Source organism: Protopterus annectens, chromosome 15.part0, assembly GCF_019279795.1.
Source record: "Protopterus annectens isolate FY-2018-M chromosome 15.part0, PAN1.0, whole genome shotgun sequence".
NCBI lineage: Eukaryota > Metazoa > Chordata > Ceratodontiformes > Protopteridae > Protopterus > Protopterus annectens.
Window position 1 is genome coordinate 466,083,918 of NC_056749.1, and position 14,134 is coordinate 466,098,051.

General features: G+C 43.0%; 1 protein-coding gene across 1 annotated transcript in view; it reads left to right on the forward strand.

The window, feature by feature from the left end:
- ACSL4 (acyl-CoA synthetase long chain family member 4) overlaps window positions 1-14,134 on the forward strand; it is a 469,611-nt gene that overhangs the window by 325,390 nt on the left and 130,087 nt on the right. The window contains exon 9 of the mRNA XM_044057282.1: window positions 9,258-9,446. Coding sequence (XP_043913217.1) covers window positions 9,258-9,446 — 189 coding nt within the window. The remainder of the gene's footprint in view (window positions 1-9,257; window positions 9,447-14,134) is intronic.

Consider the following 14,134-nt stretch of genomic DNA (forward strand, 5'->3'; position numbering starts at 1 on the left):
ATGTGGCTGATCCTGGCACCCGGCAGGCAGCTGACAGTAACTTTCTCCTTGTTTAGCCTGGTGAGTGGAACATCAGTGTGCCTGACTATAAAGTCACCTATGACTAGAGTGTTAGGTACGTTGTTATGCCTTATGGGCTGTGGTTGAGTGGCACACTGAGTTTGTGGGCTATGTGTCATTTGGGTTTTGTTGGGCGGTGGAGGTTGCTTGTGTTTCTGCTTTGGAGGTCCCGGTTGCTTGCACAGGTTTTTACTGAGAGCCTCCGCGAATGTAGGTGCGTGTTTTGTGTTTCTATGTGTGTGTTTTGGTGGTGTATGTTTTGAGGGACTATGTGCTGAGTGTGGTGTGGTACAAGTGTTTACCTTCTCCTCTTGACTGTCTAGTCCAGTCTTGGGTTAAGAGAGCTTTGCTTCCAGTTTGGCTGTACAAGTGCATCTCTCTCAGGTTGTAGTGTTGGGTGGTAGGAGGAGGGGGTTGTCTGTGTACATGAGGCAATTGCTGCATTGCCCCAAGATGCCCAGATTCATCAAGTAGACAGGAGAAATCACTAGGAGCTGACCCTTAGACATGCTTGGATAGGTGCTTATTTAAGTACTAGAAACTGTTTTTCTCTAGACAGTGAGGAAAGTTGAGTGCTTACAATAAGTTCTGAGCTTATTTAGTGCTTACAATACGTTCTGAACAAGTGCTGAGCTCAAAGAAACAGACGTGAGTGCTGAAACTAAAAAACTGGCTAGTTCTAAGAAACAAAATTAAGCTAGAAGGCTTCCCTCCAACACAGAAAGGCTTGGGGGCTCAGAAGCCCACAAATAGTCCTGGACACAGCAAATCTGTATCCAGACTAGACTACCCACAGAGGAAAGGCAGGAAACAAGCTTAGCATTTTTTTTAAATGGAAAGAGAGGAAGGAGGAGCAGAAACTAAGCTGATTGGCCTTCTCAAATGTTCTCCCTGTATTAGGTAGAATGAGGTAATGACACTAGACTGGGAGGAGGGTCCCAGATCAAATTTACAGTAGGGGCGGGCAACTACAAAGCCACCAACTATAAACTGCAGAAATGCTTCTTTACAGCAGAAAAGCAGCAGTGAGCCTTTAAATGAAAGTTTTAAACAGCTAAAGGAGCCTCTAGAGAGAGCTTTTAACTGCAAACAAGTTATTAGAATCAAACAACCCAACAGATGCTTAATAAAAGTGGACAATTTCCAGTTAATACCTCACACACAGTGAAACTAGCTAGAAAAATATACAGTGGACAAAGTGCTATAAATAACTCGAAAAAATAAGCAAAAAAACAGGATACTTAATAGATCCGAGTTTGCTCAGTGTCCTTCCTTCGATTCGCTCGGTGTGAAATGGTAATCTGGTTGATAAAGGCCTATCTTATTCCTACATTAAAATTCATGCCTGTATCATTTCAGCCCATATCTCTGTTCTTTCTCCTGTCATTTCTTGCCCCTTTCTTGGACAATTTCTTAGGGGAGTAATTCACATTAGGCTTCCCAGGAGACAGCCTTAAGGCCTTCATGGGACCTCAATTTTGTTGTGGAAAAACTGACCGTGCCTCCTTTCAAACTAGTGGCTTCTGCTACCTTAAAGTTTCTAATTTGGAAAACTGCTGATGTTCTTCATGTTTCACTTTTGCAGTCATCACATTTGGGTTATCTGCCTGCAGGCAGCCCTCAGCCGGCCTCAATACCAGAGTCTTCGGATTTCTGTGTCCGATGCTGTCACTTCTTCTATGACGTCAGGTCATCAGGGGTATAAAACATGCAGCCGACGCCATTACATCAGTCTTTCTTGCCGTGCAGTGCCCAAAGCAGAAGCAGTTCGCAAGTGCCGGTCGGCCGGCCGGCTCCTGAAATTTTCGTTTTCAAGTTTCAGACCCGAAGTCGTCAAAAAGATAAGTACTCCATCCGGGATCCTTTTTTCTTGCTCTAACCGATGTCAGAAAAAATTAACAATTGTCTTGCCTGTGGAAAGCAAATATCTCATAGAGATTTTCATTCTTACTGCGTCACCTGTTTAGGCCCAGTCCACGATGTCCCTCGCTGTTAGTTTTGTGCCTTGTTCAATGCCTGAACTATTCATTGTCTGGCTATATTTTAGCTAAATACTTTCGTTCTCTATCTCCGTACTCCGAAATGGCTTTAAGCCATCCAACTACCGATCTTCCGAAAAAAACGTAAGGGTAAAGACAGAGACAGACCGCATAGGTCCAAAACAGCCGACAACTATTCTGTTAAACTAGTGGCCAGTCCGCCGGTACTCAGTGAGGTGCTTTTGCAGCCCCCGATACCCGCTACTACAGATTCGCAGGCCAGTACCAAAACCCATTCGGAGTCCGGTATGCCGCGAGATGCTTTTTCGACTGTGGAATCTGCGGATGTCTCTACCTTGGATAGGTCCAGAGCCGCTGTGCAGGCACCGGCTTCTGAGGGTGTATTCAGGCCTACAGACTTTCTTATTAACTGATTACTTTGTTTCAAGCTAGAAATACCGAATTCCTCAGGCCTAAAGCTTGTACTATGCCTAGAAAACAGATGACAAAACCACATACTTGGGGCCCATATGCCTCAAAAACAAGTGCTTAGAATGGCTGAAGACCTTATTGCCTTAATTAGGGGAAGACCGCCTTCCCCCTCTAAGGGACCTAGAACTGATTTTCTTTCTGATTCGTTTGATCGGAATCTTATATCTCTGTTCCTTCTGATTACCAGGATTTGCCCTTATCTAACTATGAGGATTCTGATGCAGAAGATTCCATTCCCTCTGCTTTCCCTCCAGAAGATTTTTCTTTTGGTGAAACCTTGCATACCCTTAAGGAGCATTTCCGCTGGGAAAGTCAGGACTGTTGAGTCCAAAAAGAGACTTAGGGAATATTTACTCCTGCCTCAACACAGGCCTCTAGCTGTCCCTCCTGTTCTGGCTATTGTAGATGATGTTTTCTTGGAATCTAGTCTCACCCCAGACATTTTGCCTCCAGCTCCCAGGAAACCTGACGGGTACTACAGAGTACCTGACTCTTCAAGAATCCTACTGCGGATCCAGAGACCATTTCCCAAGGACCAGAAGGCATTAAAGCTACTACTGCCAAATATCCTACTCCTTCTGATAGGGACTCTAGAGCCTTAGACAGATGAGGTAAGAAGGTATACTCTTCTGCTACTTTGACCATGGCTTTAAATTGCCAGTTTCATATGTTAAATTATCAGCAGCGTATTATGGGACTACTTAAACAGAAAATGATGTTGATTCCTGACTGTGCTGAACACAGAGTTGCAAGATTTAATGCATTCTGCTGAACAAGTTGGTAAACATACTTTGCAATGTGGTTTTGATGCTTTAAAAGCATCTTGGAGTGCTGCTGTCACTGGGTCTGTACTCAGAAGGCATGATTGGCTTAAGGAACAAAACTTGCCAGATCATGTTAAAGCTAAATTACTGGATGCACCCTTAAACCAAGACCGCCTTTTTGGCAACAAAGCAGAGGAAGTTCTCAAAAGGATGAAGGAAAAAGCTAAATCTATGCAAACTGTTAAAAGATTTCTTACAAGTAGAGCCTCCCAGATTCAGTAGGTGTTGGCCTTCAAAGAACTGGTCTCTTCCAGTCCCTTCCAGGCCTTCTCAGTCCAAACTCAAGAACAGCAGACCACCGAGACTTCAGTCTCTGGCTTTGCACAGATCTAAGCAGTGGGGGGCTCCCACTTGCAAAGCAGGAAGTAGTAAGCCGCCCCCCTACAGAAAAATGGCACAATGACTTATACTTAACCCTTCCAAGCCCTGCTCAACTACTTCCTCCCTTAGGAGGAAAGCTCGCCCTGCATGCAAAAAACTGGCAGCTCATTATCCAGGACAAATGGGTTTTAAACATAGTTTCCCTAGGATACAGATTCCACTTCTACACACTACCAACCCCAAGTGGTTGGCCAGACCTCCCCCCAAATCAGTGGGTGGAGGCCCAAAAACAAGTGCTCTCTCCTCCTCAGTATCAGGGCTATTCAGCCTGTCCCAGAAGAACAAAGGGGACAAGGTTTTTATTCAAAACTGTTCCTGGTACCCAGAAAAGAAAACTCCTGGCGTCCTATCCTGGACCTGTCTATTCTCAACACCTTTCTGGTGGTTCCAAAATTCAAAATGCTAACTCTTCAACAGCTTCTTCCTATGCTAGCCAAGGATGCCTGGATGGCAACCCTAGACTTAAAGGAAGCTTCCTGCACATCCTAATAAGGGAATCCTGCAGACAGTATCTACGTTTCAGGGAGGGCTCCTTGCACTATCAGTTCTCTGCACTTTCCTTTGGCTTATCTACTGCACCCAGGGTGTTCACAAAGTGTCTAGCTCCAGCCATTGCATTTTGCAGGCAGAGAAATATTCAGATTTACCCATACTTGGACGATTGCCTGATTCTGGCAGAAAGCCAGGACTTGCTATTACAACACCTGGCATTCGTAAAGAAACTTCTAACCTCACTGGGGTACACCATCAACGAGAAGAAATCACACCAAGTATCCTGCCAACAGACTGTATTCCTAGGAGCAAGCTTGAGCACAACTTCCCAGAAGGCATTCCTCACTCTGGAGAAACAGTTTATTTGACAACCTACTTCAAACTATTGGCCACAAAAACCCAGCTATCTGCAAGGAAAGTACTGCAAGCTCTGGGGTTCATGGCCTCTTGCATTCTGCTAATTACATATGCAATACTGCATATGAGGAAACTTCAGTGGTATCTAAAAGGTTTGGTGTCAACATTCTCAGGACCTGGAAACAATGATTCTTATCATTCCTTGTCTAAGGGCAGAGTTCCTTTGGTGGGCAGAGGCCTGCTACCACAACAAGGGACTCCCTTTCACTCTACCCTGCTGCCCAAACCCTAACAACAGATGCAACAGACTATGCATGGGGGGGGGGGGCTCACATGGCAGGGCAGTGCATTCAGGGCAAATGGAATCCAAAACAGATGCACCTGCATATCAATCAAAAAGAAATGTTAGCTGTACAGAATGCTCTGACTGCCTTCAAATACCTTATTCTTCCAGGACAACTATTGGTAAAGACAGACAACACCACAGTTATGTGGTATATAAACAAGGAGGGGGGAACCCACACCTAACCTCTCTGCAGACTAGCTATGGCTCTGTGGAACACAGCCTTGAGCTACCAAGTGCACCTACAAGCTCAATTCCTGCCAGGCAAACTAAATTCACTGGCAGACGATTTAAGCAGAAATCTCATGGACCCACATGAATGGAAACTGGAACCCAAAATATTCAAGCTCTTGAGGAACAAATGGGGGACTCCAGAGGTAGACCTGTTTGCCTCCCCTCAGAACTACCAATTGAACAAATTCTGCACCAGAACTCTCCACAGTCAAGCTTGGAAAGTGGATGGCCCTGTCCTTTACGTGGGAAAGCTTCTTGGTTTATGCCTTTCTCCCTCTGCCTCTCCTCTTGAAGGATCCACTAAAGATCAAACGGGACAAGCCAAGGGCAATACTGATTACGCCAGCACTGATGCCCCCTTTCGCACAGTCTGACAGTGCTACAACCATGGCACCTGCCTCAGACCCCTTCCCTGCTGTCCCACCAGGCGGGTCAGATTCTGCACCCTCAGCTTCAAACCCTGCACCTTACAGCCTGGCTAATTTCCTGAGCTCACCTCTAGCAACTCTCCGTAAGCAGGTGCCGGATGTCATTCTTGAGGCAAGGAGACCTAGTACTAGAAAATCCTATTCATAAAAGTGGAAAATATACTGTTCCTGGAGCCAGGCTCAGGGGATGGGCACAACGGTGCCCAGCTTACCTCATATTCTAGATTATTTAACAGAAATCCTCCACAAGGGCCTATCTTTCTCCTAAATTAAGATTCATGCCTCTGCCATTTCAGCACATTAATACTGAGCCACCCCTCTTCTCTCATCCCCTGCTAAAACAATTCCTTAGAGGGGCCAAAAATGTAAGACCCCCCAGGAGAGCTCCCACTCCACCCTGGGACCTTAACTTTGTATTGGACAAACTTACTCTTCCCCCCTTTGAACCAGCTGCTACAGCAGAGTTGAAATTCCTTTCTTGGAAAACGGCCTTACTTTTAGCCATCACTTCAGCAAGAAGAGTCTGAACAGTAGGCCCTCATGGCAGTGGAACCATTCATTATCTTCCATGCAGACAAATCCATCCTTTATGCCCAAAGCGGTGTCTAGTGTGGCCCTAAACCAGTCTATTCATTTGCCTACTTTTTCCGTAATCCTCAAAATAAAGGGGAAAGGATACTGCATTCTCCGGATGTGCACAGACAGCTTATATTCTGTTTGGACAGGACTAAGCCTCCCAGAAAATTTGATCAGCTGCTAGTTAGCTTTTCTGCAGGGGCAGAGGGGAAGGCCATTTCAAAGCAAACCATTTCCAGATGGATAGCCTATTGCATTAATTTCTGCTACAAGCACCATGGAAAACCTACTCCACAGGGGATAAGGTCATATTCCACCAGGGCTGTATCTACCTCTACGGCATTTCTCAGAGGAGTACCTACCAGGGACATCCTGGAAGCTGCTACCTTGAGCTCTGTACATACTTTCACCAAGCATTCCCATCTGCTTATCCTCCTTAGCTTTGGGAATCAACCCAAAATGTTGGACTGCAGCAGTGAAACATGAAGAACGTAGTACAGTTGTGTGCACTTACCGTAAATGTAGATGCTCGAGTGTATTCACTGTTGCAGCCCTGGTTACTCTCCCTCCAGCCCCCTGACTTCTCTTGGCTCTACCTTTCCTTCTTGTTTGGCATATATTATATCATGTGTATTTGCTTTTTGCTGTGGGTGCACCATACCATATAATTGCTTCGTATTGTGGGGGGGTCCTGACATCTGGGGCAAGAAAAACTGATGTAATGGCATTGGCTGCATGTTTTGTACCCCTGACTACCTGATGTCATGGAAAAAGCGACAGCATTTGACGCAGAAATCCGAAGACTCTGGTATTCAGGCTTGCTGAGGGCTACCTGCAGGGAGATAACCCAAATATGATGACTGCAACTGTGAATACACTCTAACATCTAAATTTATGGTAAGTGTACACAACTGTACTTTTTGCTGGCTATCACTTCTGCTAGAAGAGTCTGAGCTGCAGGCTGTCATGGTGGCAGAACCATTTCTCATCTTCCATCCAATCTCCCTCAGGACTAATCCTTCCTTTATGCCCAAGGTGGTGATAGGCACATCACTTATTCAAGCCATACACCTGCATACCTTCTTTCCCAATCCATAGAACCATGGGGGGAGAATTCTTCATTCCTTGGATATACATAGGCAAATCCATTCGTATCTTGACAGAACCAAGACTTTGAGAAAATCAGACCAACTCTTTGTGGCCTTTGCCACCAGTTCTAATGAAAAACCAGTTTCCAAGCAGACAGTCTCCAAGTGGCTCTCTCACGGTATCTCATTTTGTTACAACCATCATGGTAAGAAGCTACCTGAGGCTGTCAGGACTCGCTGTGCTAGGGCTACTGCTACCTCTGTTGCCTTTCTAAAAGGAGTTTCTACCAAGGACATTCTGGAAGCTGCTACTTGGTCATCTCTGCATACCTTCACAAAACACAGCCATTTATCAGCCTTTTCTAGGTCAACAGCAGGATTCGCCACTGCCATTCTGCAGGGCATTGGTGTCCTTTCCTTAATCTAGCTTCCACCCTCCTTTTCACCTTTGGCAATCATCCCACAAGTTAGGACTGGGACAGTATAACAGGAAGATTGTGTACACTTACCATAAATGTAGATGTTTGAGTGTATTCACTGTTGCAGTCTTCTTTCTCTCCCTCCTTCCCCCTTAGCCTACAGGGTAGACTGGTACAAACTTCCTCTCAAGCCAAGGGGTACCTCCTTTTTGCCCTTTCCCTTGCTTTGATTCTCCAGCTTAGGCCTTTACTTTAGGACCCATCTTGGGAGGCTCCTACCCTCAGGGGGGGGGGGAGGGGCAAGAAAAAACTGAAGTCGTGACTTCATCTGGCTCTCTATACACCCGAGCATACTGACATTGGTCAAGGCATCCACCAGCTCTTGGAAGAGGAGGATGTTTTCTCCGGTAGTCAGACTGGCCAGGGACTTTCACAGCAGGTAATCCCACAAGACACGACTGCAACAGTCAATACACTCTAACATCTACCTTTATGGCAAGTGTATGCAACTGTACTTTATCTATGTACATGTTGAGCTTTCTCTTTACCAGGTGCTAGTTTTTGAATTAATGGTTCCTGTTGTGCAGAGTTTTTGGAGTATTCCATACATGAATTTGATTAGTTTGTTGGCCAGTACAAAAAAAAAAAAAACTTTACAAGTAGTCTGTTTTGGTTGCTTGTTACTATTTCAGTGCCATATGGAGGCTGTTGCAGCAAGCAACCTGTGATTTAAAATTATCAAATGTACAAGCTCATTTGTTTTCATTCCAGTGGACAAAATGATCCAAGTTTAAATGCATTTCAATGTAGGGATTTTTGTTTCTTTCAGATGATGTCTTTATGGTAGGGATGACAGGAAACCTTCGACAGTGTTGTAGAGGTTAGGGTGTGCTGTCTGAAGAACGTTAGTTTTTCAGTTCGTTTCTTGGCTGAAGTGCCTTTGAAGAGTCTGCATGTCCTTTCTTTTACTGAGGTTTACACAAGGATCAGTGTTTTCTCCTACAAGCAGTGTGGCTAATAGGTTAATTGGTTGTCTTGTAAGTTTGACCGTAGTTTGTGTGTTGTACACTTGCAAGTGTTTGTGTGTCTGTTCATCCTTACATGACTGTCATATCTTTAACTGATGCCTTCACCTCCAACCTGTTGCTTGCCAGTGAAGAGAACAAAGAGGGTTTTTAAATAAAATAACTGTGAGCATACAGAATGAAGGAAGCGGGAGAAGTAGCTTTCACCCATAAGGCTTCGGAATTTGGTTGGCTGGCTTTTTCAGGTGAAGCAGTAAAATTCTGAAGCAGTTTGTATCTGTTAAGTCTGTGTTGTGAGTTTAGTGTACCACTGTTATCATTTGGTTTTGCAGAAATGATTCGGAGTTAGACCTTGATACATTTCTTGATTTAACAGTCTACTTATGTTAAAGAAATTGCAAGTTTTGCATTAGCTCAACACCTTCTGAAAAGGGGTCTACACTTTTTCTGCTGTGGTAGTTGTGTCAGTGTTTAGATATAGCCTTGGAGTGAAGTGCAACAAAACTGTATTTTGTGCTAATCCCTCGGAGAATAACTTGTGGAAATATTTTTTTTTCAGGTGGTTATACAAATCGTGATGAGCCAAATCCAAGAGGAGAGATACTAATAGGTGGACCTAATGTTGCCATAGGGTATTTTCAAAGTGAAGGTAATACTAAAGAAGATTTCTTCACTGAGAATGAGCAGCGATGGTTCTGTACAGGAGATGTTGGAGAGATGCATAGTGATGGATGTTTAGAAATTATTGGTGGGTATTTTTTAACTGATCATACGACTTGTATTTCATTCAGCTTTATAAAATGGCATGCTGCTTCATATTAGAGGCTGTTTGATGTTTTGTCATAAGCCTAGTGTTTTTTATTTGTTTGAGGGTTCATAGATGCCACATTGGTTTGCTGACCACTGTGTTACTTGGGCGCAGGAGGTATTGGAGCACTGCATTTTTCATGTCTGTTTTGGGCATGATATTAAGCCATATTTTTGTGCTTTTAAATGAGTTTGGCCTTTTGGGTGCAGGGCCCATTTATCTGGAGCAGTTACAGCACAGAAGGACCAAAGTTATTAACACGATTAGCTCTGTAATGCAAACAGAATTCTTAATTACAAGATTCTTTCTTTCACTGTAAATGCCTGAAACTATTTAAAACCTCTTTTAATTGCATAGCATCTTGATTGGATTTGACATGGCCATCTCCTTCTTTGGATTTTGTAAGTATAAACTTTGTATGCATTTGAGAATTATATCACATCCCTCATGTTTCTTTGGTCTGTGAGCAGTTCCTGCAGATACACATACACATTTACCAGTTAAAAGAAAATAAGCTCATAAGTGAATGGATTGAAGACATCTGGTACTGTATGAACTTGCCCATGGTCTGCAGTGTTACATCCTAAAAATGTGCGCATCTCACCATAGAACGTCTTAGTAGTAAATTGAAAGTGAGTTCACTGGAAAAGTGATGTAGTTATAAGGAAGGGCTGGGGATCGTCTTGACATTAGTTGTGGAAAATCTCAAGACTGAGTACAGTAGAAGGCGCTTATAATGGACTTCTCAGTTTTATATTCTGTTGTTGGTGCTGTCCAATTCTTTTGCCCATCTTCAGTTGACACCCAGGGAAAAGCTCTAGTCACAATTACAAAACAGCAAGAATACATCAGTAAAAATGTAATAGGGAATTAAAGAAAATTTTAGATTACAAGAATACTTTAAATGTGTGTAAGGAAGTTTCTTACTGAAATGCAGTGCTGTTTTGTGTGTTGCATGTAAATCTTTTAATTTTTGTAATGTCTGCTGACTGTGCGAGTACCACATGATCAAGGCCGTGTATGAAAATGGTTCTTAGACCAAGTCCACTTACCTGGTTAACAAAGTCAAAATAAGAGGCTACAATGTCAGTATATACTTGTGTATTTTCCTAAGCAGTAAAAAAAAAAAAAGAGAGGTTAAATAACTGTGTGTGTTGCCTAAGTTTCGTAAATCCCCTTTTCACCCTCTCAGCCCAAGGCCGTAGTGACCACGGATGCATCCCTGAATGGGGGGGGGGGGTGGCATTTTCAGGGAAAGACCGTCCAAAGCACTTGGTCCCGCTTAGAGGCCAATTTGCATGCCAGTGTCCTAGGACTAAGGGCAGTGCTCTTAGCGTTGCAAGCATTTCAGTCTGCCCTTCCTTCAGGGGCAATTGCTATCCAGTCATACAACATGTCAGTAGTCTGGTACATCAACAAACAGGAAGGAACCAGATCCTACCCTTTGTCAGGAAGCCCTAAGAGTGTGGCAATGGGCGATCGCCTCCAACCTCTTTCTGATAGCAATGCACATTCCAGGGATTTCCAATGTGATTGCAGACAAACTGAGCAAGTGCATCCTCCTGCCTCACAAGTGGTCTCTTGATCCCAATGTAGAGATGAAGATCTTTCGTCTATGGGGGTCAGCCTTGCTGTGACCTCTTTGCATCTCCCATAAACCACAAATGCAGTAGGTACTTTGCTGTGTACCCCCCCCCCCGGGGGGGGGGAGTCCCCGAGAGATGCTCTCCTACACAATTGGCCCCCGGGACTGCTTTACACTTTTCCTCCTTTTCTCCTAATTCCCCAATTTTTGAAAGCCCAACTGTTGAGAAGCAAAGTGATGCTCATTGCTCCTTACTGACCCCACCAAGTCTGGTTCTCCTTTCTCTGGGCTCACCTAGTTCACAGTCCATGGACTCTGAACCCAACTACAGACCTATTGTCTCATCTGCAGGGGCTGGTCCATCCCGACTTAGTGTCAAGCTGACAGCTTAGTTCCTCCACTTCCAGTAATTTCCAGGCAGAATAATGTATCTTTCCTAGTACAAAAGATACTTCTGGCTTCTCGTAAACCATCTACCAGGAAACTATAGCTTAGTAAACTGAACAGATTTGCACTTTGGTCTCATGAAGAAGGAACTGACCCTTTTTCAGCCTTGATTAATAAGGTATTAGAATATTTATCAACTGTATTCCAGTCAGGAGATTCGGCTTCTACCATTAGAGTTCATTTAGCTGCTATTTCATATTTCCACAATGGCTTTGAGGACGTATCTTTAATGTCTCATCTTCTTTGCAAAACCTTCCTAAAAGGCGTTATGCATTTGAAACCACCTTTGAAAGAATCCATTGAACCATGGAATTTAACGTTAGTCTTGCAAAGTTTGACCCGCCAGCCCTTTGAGCCAGCAGGCACCTGTGATATCCGATTTTTATCTTGGAAAACCCTATTCCTGGTAGCCATCATGTCAGCTAGGAGAATATCAGAATTGCAGGCTTTGTGTGTGAAACATCCATATGTCTCTCTTCACAAAGAGAAAGTATCACTTAGGCCTAACCCTCTTTTCTGCCCAAGGTTGTATCGGACTCAAATATTAATCAATCCATAGACCTGCCAATCTTCTTCCCAAACTTCTCCAACAGAGGAGAATATTGTTTGCATATGTTGGATGTACAAACAATTTTGAATAAAATGAAATTGTGTAGGAAATCGGATCAGTTGTTCCTGTCTTTTTCAGGCAGTCAGCTGGGCAAACCAGTTTCCAAAGTTACATTATCGAAATGGTTGAGAGATTTCATCTCCTGTGTTTATGATGAAAATAAGCTAAATCTGTTAACCAAAGTCAAAGCTCATTCTACCAGATCAGTTACCAATTAGTAGCCTTTCATTCTAGAGTCTCTGTGGATGACATTTGTGCAGTGGCCACTTGGGCTACCCCTCATACCTTTATCACTCATTACAAATTGGATATGGTCTCCAGGGTAAGAGCATCCTTTGGCTCTATGTTGCTTAGGAATATCCTTCCGTGGGGCCACCCAGAAAATAAAGTAGCTAGTGACTCTGACCCAACAATCAAGGATGAACGAAGATTGACAACATCAGATAAAGAAGTTAGGTTCTTACCATAACGTTCCATCTGTGTTGTTGATCTTCATTAATTTTTAACATCCCACCCTCCAAAAACTCCTGGAGGTTCGGAATAAATCCTGGTTTTTATAGTAGGGCAGTTGCTCAGACAAAGCTTCCACATTTTATTTCTACGGGCAACACTCATTTTGAAGGGAAGAGAGGCACTATGGGGTAGCCTTAGCTCAAGAGTTTCTGCCTGGCGCAAGCTGGATACAACATCCGAGTCTGTTCCGAGAACGGAACCAAAACCCAGCAGTCAAGAATGAATGATGATTGACAATGAGGGTGGAACATTATGGTAAGAACATAATTTCTTTTTATGTAAATATATAGGCAAAAGTGTAGTTAGACAAAGGCATCTTCTCTGAGCTAGTCTGTTGTAAAAAGGGATATAATAAGGTCATTTTTTTCAAGTGAATTAAAAATAATTCATTACTAATGTCTGGTAAATAAAATGGTAACTGACAGTCAAGGCAAAAGAAGCAATAAAATAAAATCCAAGTAGCTTCTGTGCATTTGAATTCTTAACAGAACAATACACCTTGCAAATGAGTTTTATGTATACTTTTCTGATGCTGACTTTGAATATGTGTTATATGCGTTACTTTTTGAAGTCCATGGTTACATTGCTCTGACCAGGACTGTACTATAAAGGAACATTACACACACACACACACACACACACACACATATATATATATATATATATATATATATATATATATATATATATATATATATATATATATATACATATATATATAAATACACAGACACACACACGCACGCACGCACATATATAAATACACACCCACACACACACTTTCCGCATGACTACAAAAATTAGGTAGTGTTTGAGTATTTTTAAGTGTGCAAAACTTGTGCCGAGTTGTCACACTAGGATGTGTGAGTTCCCTGCTGCAGTTAGTGGCTTGTTAGCAATAACCCAGTGCTGTGTTTGGAAGAAGTCTTTAAGAGCTGTCTTCAATCAGCCTGCCTCAACTCGAGAAATTTCTTAGTTTGAGATGAGATAGTTTCAGATATATTGTCTTGTGTAGGCACATTCTGCAGATCTAGATGTTTGAACATTTTGAGGTTCTGCCCACCATTCCCTCATGATATCACCAGACAGTAGGGGAAGATGTTATGAACATAGGTACTGGATTTTGGTGGTATAAAAAGCATGGTCTTCCAGTTGAATTGTTTTTATTGCCTTGAGACAAACTCATCATGAAAGGATTTCAAAATGTCAGAAATCTAGTTTTTGCTCTTCCAAAATTATTTGAAGATTTTACCCAAAAGCTATTAAAAAAAAGGGGGAATATGCAAGATGATCATTGTGTAAAAGGCACTCCCAACCATAGACAAGTGCTTTATGGAGCTTCTCCCCATCACTTCTTCAGACAGTACACTTGGAACTTTTGCGGTCTGTCCAGTTCCCAAGTTTTGGGGAAGACACTGCCTTAATTCCACATGTTTGTAGAAATCAGCATATGGTAGTCCAGTGTCTTGACTC